The 19837-nt window shown below is 42.4% G+C and overlaps 1 protein-coding gene across 50 annotated transcripts in view; it reads left to right on the forward strand.

The window, feature by feature from the left end:
• SVIL (supervillin) overlaps positions 1–19837 on the forward strand; it is a 154089-nt gene that overhangs the window by 80377 nt on the left and 53875 nt on the right. For 10 of the 50 annotated variants that reach the window (XM_088653406.1, XM_088653412.1, XM_088653409.1 and 7 more), the window contains 6 exons: positions 566–632; positions 3166–3257; positions 8043–8100; positions 8236–8387; positions 9812–10469; positions 19269–19303. In XM_088653406.1, the coding sequence (XP_088509532.1) occupies positions 8093–8100; positions 8236–8387; positions 9812–10469; positions 19269–19303 (853 nt within the window). In that variant the 5' untranslated portion in view covers positions 566–632; positions 3166–3257; positions 8043–8092. Of the gene's footprint in view, positions 1–565; positions 633–3165; positions 3258–5130; positions 5406–8042; positions 8101–8235; positions 8388–9811; positions 10470–15047; positions 15132–17234; positions 18093–18521; positions 18699–19268; positions 19304–19837 lie in introns of all 50 variants that reach the window. The other 40 variants (XM_088653389.1, XM_060280865.2, XM_060280866.2 and 37 more) reach the window with 12 other exon arrangements.

The following is a 19837-nucleotide window of genomic DNA, read 5'->3' on the forward strand; positions in this document are numbered from 1 at the left end:
TGCTAGGGGTTGTGCCATGGCCCTAGTCTAGCCCCTGTCTGGGCTTCGGACAGAGACCATGCCCCCCGGATTCCTTTAATGGAAAACCCTAAATTAGGAGGGGTAGGTGATGGCCACTACCTCCCCTATTAAAGCACTGGTGTTTTTCCCCTCTCCCATTAAACCTTTTGCTGATGTGATATCTTCCTCTTCTTCTTCTTCTTCTTCTTCTTCTTCTTCTTCTTCTTCTTCTTCTTCTTCTTCTTCTTCTTCTTCTTCTTCTTCTTCTTCTTCTTCTGCGATCACTCGTAGCCAAGTAAGATTGTCTTCCATAAACACAGTTTTAACAGTGAGTCTGTAAGTGACTGTGGAGGCCAATTCTGGATCCCCACATCCTTCCAGAGTGGGGACATTGGTTTCCAAGCGGGAGTTGATCACAGTGTCGATTTGCCAAGTGTGCCTTCCTCTTAGCACACTTCTCCCCTGCGTCCTGAGTTCAAGTGTCTTCAAAGCCCATGACACCTTTGGTAAAGACTGTTCTCCAAACCTTTTGCTGATGTGATATAATTTCTTCTCTTTGTTCCAGATTTTGACAAAGAAAATTTGGTCAGGTATAAGACTCCAAGATTACTCCAAAGGAGGAGGACACTAAGGTAAACAAACAAAACTCTCTTAACATTTCTTAGGTGTAACTGACTAGTCCCTGTGAGAACAAAATACAACAGTTGACTTAATCTTGGCTTAATCGTCATCATTGTAGTATTTATATAGCAGAACAACAAAGAGTCCTTTGACACCTTGGACACTAGCAGGTATTTGGGGCTAGTTCACACCTAGGAAGTCCTACTGGATATTGTTGAATTGCCTCTGTTTGCTCCACACTGCCTGGAGCCAGGAGGAACAAACTATGACTCGTGTTTTGTGTGAACCATCACTCTCGATCAGTTTCTCTTCCATAAGCAGCAAGTCAAGAACAAACCTTGGCTTCTGCCTGTAGTTTCTTTGGAGAAAACAGAGTGCAAGTGTTGGCAAGGATGTAATGTCAAGGCAAGGTTTGTGGTTTGTTGTTCCTGGCTCCAGGTCAGGCAGAGCAATTCAGCAGCAAGAACTAGCATGCTGCTATTTCATGGTACGCCATAAACCATGGCTTACTGGCTATGCAAACCAGCCCATAGTATTTTATGGGGCAGAGCCCACTCTGTCAGATGCTTGAAATGTTACTCTCAGCTGGCAGGAAAAAAAATGAGAGGGGAGCCAAAAGCTATGAAATGTAAGAGGAACAAGGAGGTCTGTGAGGTTTCTGTGCAAAGTTCAAATTGAAATGTCACAGCCCTCCTGTACTTGGTATTTCATGGTCTTGTGACTCCACTGTTAACACCTTGTGTGTGCGTGTGTGCCTCACAACTGACGGTAACATTTCATGCACCCAAAAGAAGGTTGCTAACCCATGAAAACATATGTCACAACAAATCTGTACATCTTTAAGGTGCCACAAACAAAGGAGGTGGCGCTGTGGTCTAAACCACCGATCAGAAGGTCGGCGGTTCGAATCCCTGTGATTGAGTGAGCTCCTCTTACTCAGTCCCAGCTCCTGCCAACCTAGCAGTTCGAAAGCATGCCAGTACAAGTGGATAAATAGGTACTGCTGTGGTGGGAAGGTAAACGGCGTTTCCATGTACTCTGGTTTCCATCATGGTGCTCCATTGTGCCAGAAGCGATTTAGTCATGCTGGCCACATGACCCGGAAAGCTATCTGTGGAAAAACGCTGGCTCCCTCGGCTTGAAAGCAAGATGAGTGCCGCCACCCCATAGTCACCTTTGACTGGACCTAACTGTCCAGGGGCCCTTTACCTTTTTAAAAAAACCTTTTACCCCTCTGAACATACATTTGGAGATATCAGAAGTCACTGCATATTTAAATCTATGTGCACTGCACTAATCACCCATGCAGATTCACCCTAGAAATTAAGAAAGTGGCTGTATAAACCAATCTTTTAGTCTCTGTCCTGAAGAAAAAGCTCCATATCATGCTTTTGGAATAGAGCAGGCTTGGGTCTTGAAGGAGCCTTCTTGAGCAATAAATGGAACTCCAACCAAAAGCAGGAGAGGCAGGAAAGAAACCAAGTATCCATCTTTTGCTGTTACTACTGTCATGGCATGTATGTACATGCAAATATTGGCTGGTCCTCCCTTAGTTGCAATGACAGCTTCTGCTCTGCCCAGGCCCACTTAGCTGCCTTGAACCAAGTCATACCACAGGTGTGGCTCTCGGGAATCTCAGATAGCGGTCCCATTTCCCAGCCTTCAATTGGATATGTCAGGGAGTGAACCTGAAACCTTTTGCTTGCAGACTACATGTTCTGCTGTGGTCCATCTACATAAAGAGCAATAGAGGAACTGAAATAAAGAGAGCTGAAGTATGTATGCTAGTGTGTATTTTAAAAGGAATGGTTATGTGCGTTTGTTTTTGCTGCCTTTTCCATGAAGGAGTTCAAGGTTATGACTTCTTTGGGTGTGCAGTATAATGAGCCATAATGAAAAAATGCCGTTTTCCTTGGGGTTTGAGTTAATGGTGTTGCTGATTGTTGGGAATGGTAATTAGGTTAATAGGACAGATATTCAAAGACCTTACATCACAGAAGCAAAGAGCAATCCTCCTTTATTGTTTTCATCTTAAAACATGCCCTCTTTGCCCAAAATTATTGTCAGCCCATGTAACAGGAGCTCAGTCAGATAGCTTAGCAGTTTGTTTAATGTTACCTAGTTTTAAAACAGTAAATAATTGAAAGATTATAAAGCCTAGTTCTTTGGGCTGTGCTTTTATGGTAAAGGTAAAGGGGCACATCAGGGGAAGGCTGGTCTAGACTGAGAATAATAATAGTAATAAACTGCAGCCAGAAGAACAAAAGAGAGTTTGTGAGAAGGTTAGTTTCTTTTCCACAGCACAGGCATGAACTCCCACACTAATAAACCAAGGACCAGAAGAACGAATGAGGATATGGCATAATATGTAGTATTGATCATCGAGGATGATAGGCCGATGCCATGGGCTGTCCAAGTACTTGTTAGCTAAGGCACTAATGCTTCCAGTGGGGGGGGGGACTGCTTATATGCCGTAGTATACTGTAACTTGATTAATAGCAGTCTTCCACACCTTTGTTAAACGTAACGTTGTCGATGCTACAGTTTTCAGAAAGAGTTTTCATTTGAGGATAAAGAAGAGCTTGCAAACAGCACTAAGGATATCGATGCCAACCTTTTAGCAGTGCTGCCAAAAGGTAGGTACAGAATTGTGTTTTCTTGTATAGTGGCTTTTTAGAACGTCGCTTTGAAAGACAGCCATAGGCATGTGTTCTTCATAAACAACCTTTTGCCCCATTCCTGAAAGAGGCATACTGAAAGCAGAGGGTTTGTCCTGGGATAATGGTTCTACTCCTTGCAAAATTCTGACATGCCAACAATAAACTATTATCATGGTGTGCAAAATCTCCCAGCAATGGTCATTCACCTCCCTCTTCCCTCAAAAAGGAACCGGGAACATGAAGTTCAGTGCCATCTCCAGGTTCTTGTAGGGTCTTGGGGCAAGATGGCTTTAGCGAGCCTCCCTCCCTGTGTGGGCCCCTCAAAAACACAGAGCATTATATGAATGGTTAGTTCAGGCCTCTATACCTAACTGCCTTTATCTAGAATCAACTCTTATCATTCACACACTTGCCTAATGGAAGACTTAGATCTCCAAAGAAAAACTGCTCATTTTAGACTGAACAGAGGGCTGCAAGCACAGAGCAGCTGCACTAGGAGAGCTCTTCCAGAGGAGTCACGCCAGTTAACTCTAAATGAGCTGCATACTACAGGAGAAGGCAGCAGTGACCATTCCCCAAAGCTCTCTGTTTAAGTCTTTGTCTTTGAGGTATGTGGAAAGCCTCTTTTCCAGGGGTCAGCAACTTTTTTCAGCCGTGAGCCAGTCCACCGTCCCTCAGACCATGTGGTGGGGCAGACTATATTTTGGAAAAGAAAAAGAACAAATTCCTATGCCCCACAAATAACCCAGAGATGCATTTTAAATAAAAGGACATATTCTACTCATGTAAAAACATGCTGATTCTCGGACCGTCTGTGGGCCGGATTGAGAAGGCGATTGGGCTGCATCCGGCCCCCAGGCCTTAGGTTGCTTTCCCCTGCTCTTTTCTGACCCCATTGTCCTTGCCTCAGGGCTCATCCATTCTATCCCAGAACTTCCCCACTCTCTCCAAGTCCCTTCCAATCCTATGTTCTTTCCAATATCATCCCCATGCACAGTGTTCTTCAACCTTGGGTCTCCACATGTTGTTGGTCTACAACTCCCACCATCCCTGACCATTGGCTAAGGTAGCTGGAAATGATGGGAGTTGAAGTCAAACAACTTCTGGGGACCCAAGCATCACCGCCCTAGCATCATGAAATAGTTCCAGAGTGGTGCACAAAGAAATAAGTACGTTTGCTTACATGAAATTGATCTGGGAATTAGGTATTGTTTTTATTTTTAAAATGGCGATGCAAAATTCTCAAAGTCTTGATTTGGACACGCTTGTGTCTTCCCCTTGTGATAGAAACTGCAAAAGGCTTTTTATTTTGCTCTTAAAATAGGTAGACTGTGCATTACTGTCACATGGCTAGTATCTAACTGGATCCTTTATCCTGCCTGAGAGAGTTTTTTGCCATAATGTGGGACATTTGTTAGTGTGATAGGGAGACTGTTCCTTCCTGAAATTTAAAGCTGTTTGACACACACAAACTATAAATGGAGAGACAAAGATATTTCTTCCTTTGCTTGTTTTTAAACTACCATTGGAGTATATCTTAAGACACTCTTGGCAGATGCATATTTAACCTGCTAAAATGTAACTGTTGCCTTGTGTAAAATCACCCTCAACCATATATAGCTTTCGAAACCAAGATTTATAATGCAATCTATTGCAAAATAACCCAGTTTTAAGTGCCCTGAGCAGCATTTTAAAATAGATTCTAAAGTCTGTGATTCCTCTTATGGGAGAAGGGTTGTCACTTACATGATATGTGTAGAATCCTTGGGACTAAGTGACTTAAAGCAAAGCTGGTTGCAAATGCATGCCGGATCACTCATCTTTAAAATGCTGCTTTCTCTCTTGTAAGTGTCCTGTGCCTCTCAGCTGTGCCGAGATAACTTGTGCAGCCCAGCTGTTTCCTTCAATGGTCAAAAGTTTATGCTGATGTTCAGACCGGCCCAGCACGTCTGTGTGAAATTGTATACCTCTCAATGGGATCGTGAAAAGAGTGAGCATGCAGGTGGCTTGCACTGATGATGCATGCATTACAGGACATACAAGAAAAGCAAAATTTAACTGACCATTTCCCCCCACCCCAGGGATTTACTAGTATCTGTGGAAAGAAAATACTTTTAAACCTAGGTAAATGTGAGTTTTACTTATATACAGCATATAGAATGGGGTGGAAGCGAACCTGTGGCCCTCCAGATAGTGTTGGACACTTCAGCACCCGTCCCTTCCAGATTTGTGTCCCTTTTTATAGGAAATGCTTGCTTTTTGTGGATTCTGCAGTTTCCCGGTCAAAGGCCAGGGATTGTCGGGAGTGGTAGATCATCAACATCAATCCCCAGGTTCCCCTGCTCCTGATCTAAAGGAACTTCATGTTAGCAGGGGTACCTGTCAGGTCACTTTAAAGGGGGGTGGGGACAAAGTTGCCTTAGGAGAGCCTCCAGTCATATATTAACCTATGTAACTGATATAACTGTCTGGAATCTCAAGTGTGGAAAAAGTGTGATGCTGCACAGTCTAGGGCTGTGCTATTTTTATGTCTGGTCTTGCTTGAGAAGGTGTTGGGGAGATACTCCACAAGCCCATAGCTTTCACTTAGGCCTGCAAAACAGCAGCAGAACCCAGGATGCTGCTGGCACCTGAGGAAGACCATTGCATCAATTGCAGAGTTGAGATTGCAGGGTTTTAACCTCTCAGCTGGCTATTAATCCAGGATACGGACCATCCTGCACTGCACTGTGGGAAAGGAGAGAATCCTATTTTCTTTCATTCACCTTCCCTCCCCTGCAAGGCTTGAACAGGACTACAAATCTCCTGTTCCAAACTGCCTGGGGGCCTGAACAGGAACATTTATTACGGAGCGTGGAGGCATTTTGCTGCAGGTCTCACTTGCAAATAAACTCTTCGGGGTTTTGCTTCAGCGAAGTGGCGACTTTCAGTTCATATGTTAACCATGGTGACGGTCCATTGATGGCAATAAAAAGAAGTTTATGCTCTTAGGTCTGCACCTAAACAAGAGTTGGCTATGCGTAGGTGTTATTTATGTGGCTTACGTCCTCGGCTAAAAACCTTAAAAACCTGTGCTGTAGTCAGCTTTAGAGTTGCCAAGCATACAGTGCATTAGTGGTGCAAGCAGTAAAATTGTTCTGCCAATTAACCAGAGCTGGGGAGTGAAAAGCAAGTGAAAGCCATGCAGTTGGCTCCACTCGTGACCCACAATATTTCCCCTCTCCAAGCTCTGGTCTCAGTTTTCCTCCTGACTTTCCAGCTTCTGATTTTGCTCTGATCCTGCGGACTGCCCCTCCTGCAGCATTTTTCTCATCAGGCTTTTGGATAGAGTCTGAATGTATATATGGTAGCTGTGCAAGCCATGATGTCAAAAGCAGCTGCCACTTTGTATATAAACTTCTGTTTCCTCTTGGGGTGTTATTTGTTTGTTTTTATTTACACTGTTGCAAAATGAATAAAAAAATACTATTACCTTAAGTTCATTGGCCCACATTCACTGGCAGAGGAAGAGGGGGGTGGGGGAGCGTACCGCCCCCGGCAACACAATCCTGGGGGGGGGGTGCCATCCCAGCTTCCCCCCCCCCGCGCTGGGCACCACACCCTTGCAGACGATGTGCCACACCCCCAGGATGCTGCCATGCCCCTGCAGGTGGCATGCCACGCCCCCGGGATGTGTGCCAGCCATGCCCCCGCCTGCTCTCTGCCCCCAGTGCCGGAGCATGAAGCTGCACCACTGCCTATATTTGGCTTATATGCCCTTCTCTGGATTCCACCTTTTGCGGAAGTGAGATGGGTTGTGACTGAAACTCTGACTTTTCAGTGGTGGCACCCTGGTTGTGGAATGCTGCTGCTTGCTAGCAGACTGCAAAACAGTTGTGGCTTGTAGAGTTAATGTACCTTTGAAGCAAGAGCTCCTGCCTCCTTCTTTATAATGGCTTCTCCACTGAGCATGAAGTATGAATTTCAAAAAATAAATAAATTGTGAATGTCTGCTGTTTGAAGGAACACAGAATTCTAGTAACTTCAGAAGAGAAGCTCTTTAAGATCAGGGAAGTAGCTCATAGCACGAGCTGGCTCACCTCTACCAAAAGTTATTTTATGATTATGCATGGTTGAGAAACATCCTGAACAGGAATGAGAATAATGTTGGTATTCTACAGGTTTCCAAAGTTTTACATAATATTTTTCTTAATCTGCTGTTTGCTAATACCGGTAACTGTGTTGTAAAAATCCAAGGGTTGTATCCAATGAGTAGACCCATTAATATTACAGTGGTACCTCGGTTTACAAACACAATTGGTTCTGGAAGTCTGTACTTAACCTGAAGCGTGCTTAACCTGAAGCGAACTTTCCCATTGAAAGTAATGGAAAGTGGATTAATCTGTTCCAGACGGGTCTGCAGAGTACTCAACCTGAAGCGTACTTAACCCGAAGTATGAGTGTAATTGGTTCCGGAAGTCTGCACTTAACCTGAAGCATACTTAACCTGAAGCGAACTTTCCCATTGAAAGTAATGGAAAGTAGATTAATCAGTTCCAGACAGGTCCACGGAATACTTAAACTTAAAATACTCAAACTGAGGCGTACTTAAACCGAGGTATGACTGTAATGGGTAATATTAATTACAAGTAGTCTTGTGCATTAATTTCAGTGGGTCTACGCTTATGACTAACCTAGAATATAACTGCAAACCACTCCATTAACAAAGTGCATAGTTTCAGATTTCTAATAAGTATTTTATGGGGTTTTGTTTTGCTTCAGTTTCCGAATTAAGAAAACTCTTCGAACCGAACAGGCAGGATACCTTGGAAATGAAAAGGTAAATTCTAGATCTTCCTCTGTATTTCTCAAAGTAAAAATGATGTTGTGATTACTCCTTCCATCACATCTTAGGATCACCTCCAGTTCTTTAGGTGATATTTCTGACATAACCTCTTGCTTTCATTTTCCCCAGGAAAGAAAGGATAGCTAGGCGTTTAGAGGGAATTGAAAATGACACTCAGCCCGTCCTTTTGCAAAACTGTCCAGGATTGGTTACCCATCGTTTGCTAGAAGAAGATACGCCAAGATATATGCGTGCAACAGATCCATATAGTCCTCACTTCAGTAAGAAACATATTTGTAAGATGTGCTATTCTTAACCAAGTATTGTAGCAGATTTGGGCTAGTAGGAGCTCTGCCTGGCTATGAGTAGGTACTATAGAATCCTTGTGTTTCCTTTGTTTTAAAGGGCAACTGGTATAAAATACCTTAAACATTTTTAGGGTCTTTATTCTATGGGAGTGTGTGCTAGCACATAGAAAAGTAGGTGGCTTTAAGAGGGGCTTAGTCAAATTCTTGCCCAATCGACTATTATGTTCTTCTGTACTAGGTTTTTTGTTTTTGTTTTTAAATGCAGCTCATGCTTAGAAATAGCTAACCATAAGGATCCATAGAATCGGTGAATAGTGAGGATGCTCAGCTGCACTATGTATCTAGGATTTTATCAGCCCAGGACAGTCTATTTAAAAAGTAATATGGTTGAAATAAAAGACACAGCTTATAAGCAATTCTGCTGTATTTTGATATGATGGGAGAAGTCCTCACAGCTTGGTTTGGAAATTGAAGAGTAACTTCAAATATTTGTGGTAAACGCTCAAGAAACAGGCAGTAGTTGCAAGTTTTAAAGTTACTCCTAATTTTCATTGCTCTCTGTTGAGGTTGTTTAACTGAACTGGACTTAAACTTCCTCTGTTTTTAGCCCCAAGTCCTGGACACCAACTGCTGTTTACAAAGAGATAAGCAAATCATAGAAATATTAGAATTGTAAAGTTGGAAGGGACCCTGAGGACCATCTAGTCCAGGCATCCCCAAATTTGGCCCTCTAGCTGTTTTGGGACTACAACTCCCATCATCCCTAGCTAACAGGACCAGTGGTCAGGGACGATGGGAGAGTTGTAGTCCCAAAACAGCTGGAGGGCCAAGTTTGGGGATGCCTGATCTAGTCTAACTCCTTGCAGTGCAGGAATATGCAGCTGTCCCAAGCAACCTTGGTGTTATAAGAATGGTGCTACCATTCTCTAACCAACTGTGCTATCCAGGGAATGCCCCTAAAGGGAACTTTTAAGGCTCGAGGGACTTATGGACCAGCCCAGGGATGCTTCTTGACCTTGGGACAGGGGCACAAATATGGACAGTCCCACCCAGAACTTTTTTTAACCAAACTGTGGGGAGCTCCCTAACCCAAAATGCCATTAACAGAGGCAAAGGCTATTTACAGGCTCTGCAAGCCATCACCCTAGCCTATTTTTTCATTTCCTCTTTAGCAGTGAGACGGAATTGAAAGCCCAAATACTTTCCCATAGATTCCTTAATGTCTGCTTCAAACATTGTAACTTGTATTGAATACTAAGGCATCTTGAAGAAAGTCATAGGGAAGTGGATGAGTGTCAGGATAATACTTACAACTGTTTAAGACTTTTTAAAATCTATATAAAAAGAGAGAAATTGGGAAACCTTCTGCCTGTTTTAATTATTCTGTGTTGTTATAGGAAGATCAAATGAAGAAGAAACTTCAGATTCCTCAGTAGAGAATCAGCCAAGATCAAGATACCAAGCAGAATCCAGTGGAGGAAAAACAAAGCCACCTTCTTACAGCCCTTCAGTCATGGATTCCCAGGGACCCGAGTCCAAAGCGGAAAGGATAGCTAGGTACAAGGCAGAGAGGCGACGCCAGCTGGCTGAGAAATACGGACTTTCGATAGATTCGGATGTGGACTCGGAATATTTATCCAAATATACCAGGGCAAGGAAAGATCAAGAAGTGGCCGAGAAGAGAGTACCAAAGAGTGAGAAAAATGAGGATGAAAGTAAAGATTATAGTTCTCTGTACTCAGGTAAAACAGAGACTAAGGAGATGAGGAATGCTTCTTTGGAGTCAAAGGAAAATTATGTGCTTGAGAGGGCAAGTTCTCCAGAAAGGGAAAAACTGCATTTGAATGAGGACAATGAGAGAGAAGCTCCAGAACCTAGTTGCAACAGACACGATCTACCCTCTGCATCAGAGAATTCCACACCCTTCTCATATATCGGCCATGACTCCTCCCTAAGTGAAGTGCCAAGTTCGCCAAAGCAAACTCGCAGGGTTTCCCTTTCTTCACCAAAGCAGCTAGCTTCACCAAGTCATTCCCTCAGCGACAGCAGATTAGGGTAAGTGCACTGTTCCTGTCGCTGTTTTGTAGAGTGTCAGCAACTGCTGGTATATGGTACCTGCTCCAAGGACTTCGCATTGTCTTAATATTAGAAGGTGACAATGGCAATAAGGGGCAACTGGATAGGAAGCAAGTAGCACAAGGCTTACCCATCAAGAGGTGTGAATTAGTACAATGACACATCCAGTGCACTTCTAGTGTTGGAGGAAAAGGAACAAGATTGGATATAGGATTTTGGGAAGGGAAAATTAAGCAAGACAGATCTATGCACGGCACAGATTGTATGTTTGGAACAGCCTTTGAAAGAATGGTTGAAATCCACCAAGAAAGCAGGTGTTGTTGTACTGGTGTACAAATAGCATTGCTAAAACTTTGAGGTCAGTACAGAAATAGGGAACATATTGAGGGAAAGAATTCTGAAAAGCATTTGAGTCTTTAAAAAGGCAAATACCTTTACAAACGAACTTACCCATTTTGAGAGGAGGGAGAACATATATTCTGCAGACCCTCCAGTTAACCACAGATAAAACCCAATGTAAATTTCAGACAATCCACATATCAGTGTGAAGTGAGTGAATGTGAGGATTTCAGGTTGCATTTTTCTGCCAGCAAACAACATACCATCAAAAGCACATGATGCCTTAAGTACACGGCCATCTCAAAAAAAAAAAAAAGGCAGCCAAGTCCCCTTTTCTCCCTTCTCACTCCCAGTAACATCAAGGGCAGATAAACTGTGTTCTGGTGTTGCAGGTCTGTGTGTATCTCTGCCCCACGTAACTGGCTGCTCGTGGTGGTGTTTGGGGTGCACACAATGTCTGAATGCAGGCACGGCAACTCCTAGGAGCCAAAGAAGTCCCCCCCCCAATGTATTTTTTAAGGGGCCCGAGCCCTTTCAGTATTCAAGGAGCATTCAGAGAGATTATGGGACAGAGAAAACAATAAAAAAAACCACAGCTATCTGTCATGGCAAATATGTTGACTGATGTTGATGAGAGAGAGAGAGAATGAATGAGAAGAAGATTGCTGAGCAGTTTAAACCCAAAGACAGACTTTAATGGGAAAAGAAAAGGAGAAGGCCTGTCGCTGGCAGCAGGTGAACACAGTTGCCAAAGCCTCTCTTCTGAGCCACTGGATGATAAAGGCTGCTGTAGCAGCAGAGACATGTTGCTTGAAGGGAGCTGCTTTACATGTGTACTAACAAACTTGGCTGAGCAGGACCAACCACCACAAGTGGTGCCCTTGTTACACTGTAAGCCAATCCAAACTGAAAATTGGGAAGGGAACAACCAAAGTAGCTCGCAGTGTCACACATTCAAATATATAGACTTCTTGGAAGAACGCTGTAACAAATTCTGCATTGTAGAGATTATAAGAAGGCCTGTCTCTCAACCCAACCTCCGGTATATGTTCCTGTCATAGATTCAAACGAAACCTGTCTCAGCCCACTAAATGAAAGCCCCCTTGGGAAGCTTTTTAAAGACAAGGGAAGATTATGGCTGCATGAATAAAAATTAGTTTCAGTGTTGAGTTCTGCAATATTCCCGATTCTATAGATTTTTTAAAATGTTGCTTTATAAATACCACCTTTGCCATCGGGGGGTGAAATGCTGTGTGTTTGCCCAGTTGAAGTGGATCGTGTATTTCAGAATTCATCATGTTCAATAGGGGCCTAAAACTGGTGGCAGGCAAATGCATTCTTTTAAGTTCCCAACTTGTTCTGAAGTTGCACAATATTCATTTCCTGTTTGAATTTAATTTTTTAATGCACATTCGGAGATGAGGTAAAAGTGATGGCTTTTAATTGGTCGTTGTTTTGCCTATTCTGCTTGCAATGCAATTTATCTAAGTTTCTGTACCAATGACGTACCAAAAAAAAGTGGTGGTTCTGTGGTGGTTTTTAAGGGTTTTAGGGCCCCTTCGAGTGTATCTGGGATGACAGGGCTAACTAACCTCCTCTTCCAACTCTGCTTCCATGGGGTCACTTATATTTTATGCAATTATGCAGTATTGTAGCTACTCAAGTATTGTTGGAAGCCTTTGGAGGCAACTCAACTTGCATTAAAGCTGATGGGATTTGCATGGGGAGAAAGTAGATAGAGGAACCTCCAAGCTTCCCAGATTGTCTTTATGACCTAAACTGTTCAGATGCTAGACTGGCATTCTCAGGGTTGCTGACCTAAAATCCTACTTCCCCCTTCTCTCAGTCTCACCTTGAGAGAGGAGACCCCTTTCCTTTGTTTCTCTCCTGCAAAGCTCAAAGAGCAATCATGGCTCTTTGCATCTCCATCTTAGACAGAACTAGGACCTTTCCTATCCAACATGTACTTCCTTTGATAAACTTCCCTTTCTTATTTTTCCACACTAAAAGTATCAGTATCCAAGGTAAAGGGTGTTCTTCCAAGGGATTTCAGCGAACAGTTCAAGCTTCTATATATGGGTAGAGATTTTTTATTAAGGATACGCCAAAATTCTTCTTGCAGGTTTCTTTTTTTAATGAACAGTTGCTCTTGTACTTTGCTAGTGACCTTCCCATGGGCATCACGTGGCCAATGTGAGAAATGGGGTGCTGGATTATACTGGGCTTTGGTCCAATTCTGGAGAGCTGCTCTTATGTTAAAATAGATGAAAGTGATTGCTTATTCAAGAAGCATGGTTACACCAGCATGAACCAAATGTGATTAGTTCTATAGGATAGTGAGCATCATTTTTCCTATGTGATCTCTGATTGACTGCCATCACTGAGCATTAAAGGCCTTTAATTGGGCACAGCAGCAGATACGGCAAACAATGGCAGCAAATGCCTTCAAAGAAAGGCAGATGTTTGGACCTTTAATTGGACTTTGAGGAAAATGGTGTTCCCCTTTTCCCTGCTCTTGACCTGAAAATCAAAGCAGGTGAACATGTTGTTGGGAACAATGCAGGGGAAAACCATGGAAGAGTTAGCCATCCTATCATTCCAGGTACAGATAAGAGTAATGAAATGTAGTTAGAGATGGAACTTACTTACAGTAGTCTTGTTGAAATGCCATTTCATTTTTGCCTTTTGGGCCCAGAGAATATGTGTGTTAAACTCACTCCCAGTATTTCCTCATCTTTAGTTCTTTGCTTCTTTTGCACACATTCTTCTAAAAAATGTACATGTGTGTGCATGCATATTCACGTTCACATGTGTGCATATGCATACACAGAAACTGAACTCACTAATTCAAGTTAAAGTATGCTTTTATATTCTGGAGCTTTAGCATAGATCAAAATAGCAGAGTACATTAAGCAGATCTGGACCAGGTCTCTCTCATTGGGATTAATGCAGCCAGCTTCTTCATTCTTTCCATTTTGGGCTACATGTCAGGTCACGGTGACTCTAGCTAAAGCTCCTCTGTGATAAAGATTAAGCTAGTTCACTCTGGCATCAAACTCTCTAGCTTCCATACCTATCTAGATCCTGGCAGCTTCTTGGGCTAGGAATGCTGATGTTTGGGAAAGGTGTCAATGTCATTGCTCCCCCCCCCTTCCCCCTAGTTTCTTGGTGCAGTTTGTTGCTCACTTTGAATATTGACTCAACTTGCCTTTCACCAGTGTCAGAAACAAGTATTTATTTCAAGAGCCTGGTCTGAAGTAGCAAATTTTCAAGGTGATGCTAGGGTTTTAATTTGTACATTTTAATAAAATCTTGCAGTTTTAAATCATTGCCATTAAATATTGATTTATTGTACATCTCTCACTGCTTTCATTGAAGTGATGAAGGATTGGGGCATTGCTCATGCAATCAAATCCTGGCTTGCTATACCAGGATTTGCCCAAGCTGCTTGAACCTGCAGTCATTTTGCTTTTTTCCTTTCACATGAGCAAACAGACCAGGAAGCCAGTTCAGCATAGCTTCCTGTTACATCTAAAACAGGCAGTGTGGCAAGCGGCTTCTGAATCTGGTTTACCAGGGCCAGGTTCTTCTAAGCCTATGAACAAGTTCATTTATTTTGAAAAAAATACAAATAAAAAACATCGATGGGGTGAGGCATCAGAATAGATGTTTCAATGAAATTCTTATTTAAAAGGTTCATTTGACTTCTTTTTTAAATCTCTGTATAACTTTCCCTTTTCTCTCAATATAACTTCTCACCCTACATTGAAAATGAAAATTCAGGATAAACTTCTCTTTAAACAAACAAAAAGCAGGTCCAAACTCATTTCATTAAAACAAATGCATCATTTGTTAATTTGGCCATGTTACACTTTATTTTCTTGCATTAAATATTGAACCAGAAGAAAAATGATTCAAATGTGTACGCTACACACACAAAACCCCACACACATCTAGGTGTAGTAGTAGCAGTCTGTTTTGAGAGCATATTTGTCTCAAGAGAGGTTTAGCTTTTTCTTTGTGTATTGTGGATATGTTCCTCGTTGTATTCACATGCAGCTATTCTAAAGCTACAAGCCTGCCTCTTACATTTATAAGCCAAATAGCTGCAATGAATTATGAAGAAACTGTTTAAGGAAGTGGGGGAAAACAGGAGGATTGTGTGTGCATGCATTGACGTATTGCCAGGAAAAAATTCTGAAGCTCTATTTTCTATAGTAGTGCAGGGAAAACAAAACCTGATTGGTTTCTTCAGAAAGATTCGGATGGGGATACACCTTCACTTATCAACTGGCCCTCCAGGTATCCTACCATGCAGCTGTGTGGCAATAATAATAATAATAATAATAATAATAATAATAATAGGACTGTTAACTTCCTTTCTCCTTTTCCTTCCCCTACTATCATTTTAACAAATGTCGTTGACACCCTTTAATGGCAGTGGATTAAAAAAATACAATTTCTGTTTTTAATTTCTGCTCTAATGAAACTCTCCTTCTGCCCTTGCCCTCTCTCCCACTCCCCACCCCCCAGAGAATTTGTCTTCCTTTTTGTCACTTACAACTAATTGATGTTCTAGTAGGAAGCACTAGAAGTGCCCTTAATGTTTGCTCCACAGGTGTAAACATAGTGGCACTGGCTAAACTCAGGTCTTGCCTTTCGGCCTGTTACCGGTATTAACATGTTTCTCCTGCCTTGCAATCTGAAGTGCAACAGAATACTAGCCTGTGAAATGTTGCAAGCACTGAATGCAGAAACTTTTGCCCCTTACTGAGTGGTTTCCCTGAATGTGAAGATACAAAGAAGTGTATAGTTAATACATTAGCTTGTCTTTGGAGCTGTGAGCAGCTTGCATGTTTACATAAAGTAGTTCTCACGCCCTTCCAAAATGTGGGTCTCTAGTGAGCAGACAAAGGGACGCGGGTGGCGCTGTGGGTTAAACCACAGAGCCTAGGACATGCCAATCAGAAGGTCAGTGGTTCGAATCCCCGCAACGGGGTGAGCTCCCGTTGCTTGGTCCCAGCTCCTGCCAACCTAGCAGTTCGAAAGCACGTCAAAGTGCAAGTAGATAAATAGGTACCACTACAGCAGGAAGGTAAATGGCGTTTCTGTGTGCTGCCCTGGTTCGCCAGAAGCGGCTTTGTCATGCAGTGCAACCCCAGAGTTGGTCATGACTGGACCTAATGGTCAGGGGCCCCTTTACCTTTTAGTGAGCAGACAAAGAAGTATTCCTAAATCCAGTGGTTAAAAACAGGCTATAGCAAAATTCTGATTGTTTAGTGCTGTGCAACGTACTTTAAATGAGAACTTGGTTTGCTAATAATGTGATGTATGAACACTTGCTATTAGTAACAGTTCCTTTAAAAAGGTAACATGTCAAATGATATATAGAATAGGCTCAGCTATGATTGAGAGGCCCTATCTAACAGGGAGTTTGGTATCAGTTGTACACTCCACTACCCTTTTCTCTAACATTTATACCTTGTTTGCACACAACACTAAACCAAAACATGACTTAGTGTGAATGAGCAAATGGGCTGGCTCCTGGACAGGTGATCATGGCTTGTTTTACACTTGAATTTCTTTCTCGGATCCTCTGCTTAGGATATATTTTGTTCTAAGGTATAGCAGAGTATAAAATACAGTCTCCCCCCTTCATGGTCACACACTTTCAAATTGCTGCATATTTCAGCAAAACATACATAAGCAGGAGCCTCCCTTTTTCTGCTTCACACTTCTTGTGCATTTTCCAAAGGTAGAGGCATGAGTCTTTCACAAATAAAACAAATATCTAAAAGTACCGTATTGGCTCTCAGGTTACATGTCAAGATTCAGTTGCCTCTGCTCTCCATCTCTGTTTAGAACATTTTCTCACTGGTTATAATTTAAATGGAGTATTTCTCTTTTTTCTCACATGTTTTTTCTTCTAATGTGTTCATGTTAAGGGAGCCACCCATTCCCCCCCCCTCTTTTCCACTGTCAAGGTGGACAAGTGCCAGTGTCGTTATTTTTTGGAATGATTTAAAAAAAATAAATTAGTGATATTAGTAGTTCGATGAAAAACCCAAATTCTATTTATTCTCCATTTGGGCATACTTAATTGCATTTCCTCATCGGCAAATTTGACACAGCGGACTAAATGGTTCAGCGCGACGCATGAGAATAGAAGTGATGACTGTGCTGAAATCCATGTCTTGATCCTCTCTGACATCAGATTGGGCAAAGGGCACTTGTTAGGAAGGTTCTCCTGTATCCCCCCACTAGTTTAGTCTAGTTTAACTTGATGCTTAAAACTTGACCTTGCTGGATTTCCCCCAAACTAGGTGCATGTGTTTCCCCCCCCTCCTCCTCTCTGGCTTAGTTACAACTGTCCCACATTTTTTAATCCATTTTTCTTTCTTAAAGAGTAAAAGTTAGAGAGAAACTGGTGAAAGAGGAAAGTGCACATCCAAGCCCTGAACTTCCAGCAGACCCTATGACTCAAAGAAAGGTTCGCCCAGTGCCTGTTAATTCCGTGCCTCTTCAGTCAGAAACATCTGCTTTCCATAGGGTTGCCAATCAGCCTCTTGGCTTGGCCTGCCAACCCACACATGGCTATGTTCAGCCTGCTGGAACCGCTCATATAGCTAAAGTGGTGGCAGCCGAAGAACCGGAAAGCAGCCCCATTCATAACCTTCCCGGGCCGGCAAATGTAGCGTTCGTAACCAGATTCCCAGAAGATGCGAAGATGGATGATGAAAGAAGTGACTTGGATCAGAATCATGGATCACCATCGAAGCTCACTTACTCCAGTTTGGAGGCAGAGAAGGAAAGGCAGCCAACTTTGACTTCAGAGAATCGTAGGTTGAGCAGAGGAGATGAATTTGAGAAACTGGCAGTTGGCCAGCCAAGGAATGTGGAACCTGAGAAAGAGCTAGAGCGATGTATACAGTGGATGCCTGGACCTCAGGGGAAGACTCGGGAGAATGTTGAGAGGAGCGAAAGAGTTGTGTACCTACAGAGCGCTAAAGGGAAAGTTCAGGCTCGGGAAGAGACACCAGTGAAGCATAAGCTCCTTACCCGCTCATTTTCTGATTATAGTGGTTCGCCTAAATTAGAAGTTTTTAAAAGTAAGGAGCATGTTGCAAAGAATGCAATGGAGTTTCAGAGCACTGAAGCCAAGATCCCCAATGGTGAGATTGCCATGGTTGACACAAAAGTCTCTGTTGCCCAACTCCGTAATGCCTTTTTGGAAACTGCCAATGCCTGCAAGAAACCTGAACTGTAGGTGACGTTTCTGAATATATATGTGTAAATATTTTTTTTTTAATTTGGTGTGACACTTGCACGTCCCTTGGCATAAAATGGCACCCCAAACTCAACATCAGTTGCGTTCTGCCGCACTTCAAACACACGAGTCAATTCCCATCTAGTGTGTCTTGGAGGTGGAGTTGCCCTGAATTCTCTTGTTCGTTTGTGCTTCTGCTTGCTTAGTGCAAGTTCTGATGTTGGGGCATCTGGAATGGAATGACTTTGTACTTTTCTATGCATGGTTTTCCAGGAGCATGCAGAGTGACTTGATATGGACTGATTTGGTGGGGTGCTTTATATTTGTCTTTCACCTCTCTCTCTCTCTCTCTTTTTCTCCCCTCCCTCTTCCCTCATCCTAATTCTTTGTTTCCTTTATTGCACTTTCTGGTGTGGTTTAAAAAGAAAAAGTGAATCTCAGTTTGAGATGCCAACATCAGGTACTGATTTGTCTGCCAGTGCTGAACACGAAAGAGGGTCACGGAGGCCAAGGCGCTATTTTTCTCCTGGGGAAAGTAGAAAGACTTCCGAGAGATTTAGGACTCAACCTATAACTTCAGCAGAGCGAAAGGAAACAGATAGGTAGGCATTTGTATGGCACAGCACACCGGAGCAGCATTATTTAGCATGACAGCTGGCAGTAATAAAAGTAGTCTTTGGGAAAAAATGCAACTCAACATAAATACTAATTCAGATAAGGTGGCAATGTAGTTTAAGGTGGCTTTTTATTTTTGAAATAAAAAGTTCAGTATTTACTCTAAAGGCTGTTTATCACACAACTCTGAGCAGAAATAGGTTTACTTATGTTATATGTTTTAAGGTGAAAGGGGAACAATTCATAGGCTTTAAGCCAAAAGTCAGTGCTGTGTGTAACAATTGGCAGAATATTTGAAGTTCTGACGGTTTTATTTTTATTTTAGTTGACATCATTCTCCTTCATGCAACTTGCACCTGGCTGGTATTGCTTGCCTTCTTGCTTTTCAAGGTTCATTGTAAATGAAACACTATTGTAACATGAAAAACCTTTTTTCCCCATTTGCAACCTATTTGCTGTCCCTCTTGAACAAGATTAAGCTTAGGGATTTATTTATTTTTGGTTACAATTTTTATTTCCAACTCATAATGGTATTTTCTTTTGTAAAATCCCCATAGGTCTGTATTCAGTCCAGAAATGCCAGCTCCTGAAGGTAAGGTTTTTTTTCTCTCGCCATGCTCTTTTATGGGTAAATTTTCATGTTTTACCTATCAGCCTTTAGTGGCAGATAGTGACACCTTGACCAAATTTGACTCCCCCTCAGCCTCAGAGGTGAAATGAGTCCCTGCCCAGAGGGGCTTGCAATCTAGATATCAGCACAAAAAGAGGCAATAGGAAGGGAGAATAAATGGAGGCAGTGTTACGAGAGAGTGGAGAAAATAAGCAAGTTTGCTAGGTCACAAGGGAGGCCTTCAGATCTTCTGGCTAGGAAGTAAGTAGTTTCATTATCTTCAGCGTAAATGACAAACAAATACCAGAATATAACTTCTTTTGACTGAAAATTATGGATATGAAAACCCTCTTCACCCTGGTGTGTTACCTTACAGCTGCCAGGAAAGAGCAATTCTCTGACTATATTAAAATTGCATTATATAACATTCTGCAGCTAAGATGCTCATTAAAAAGCAATGTTACTGTCTTGCCCAGAACTGAACAGACCTTCACTTTCTTGGTGTACCTTTTTGCC

Source organism: Zootoca vivipara, chromosome 11 (assembly GCF_965207765.1).
Source record: "Zootoca vivipara chromosome 11, rZooViv2.hap1.1, whole genome shotgun sequence".
NCBI lineage: Eukaryota > Metazoa > Chordata > Lepidosauria > Squamata > Lacertidae > Zootoca > Zootoca vivipara.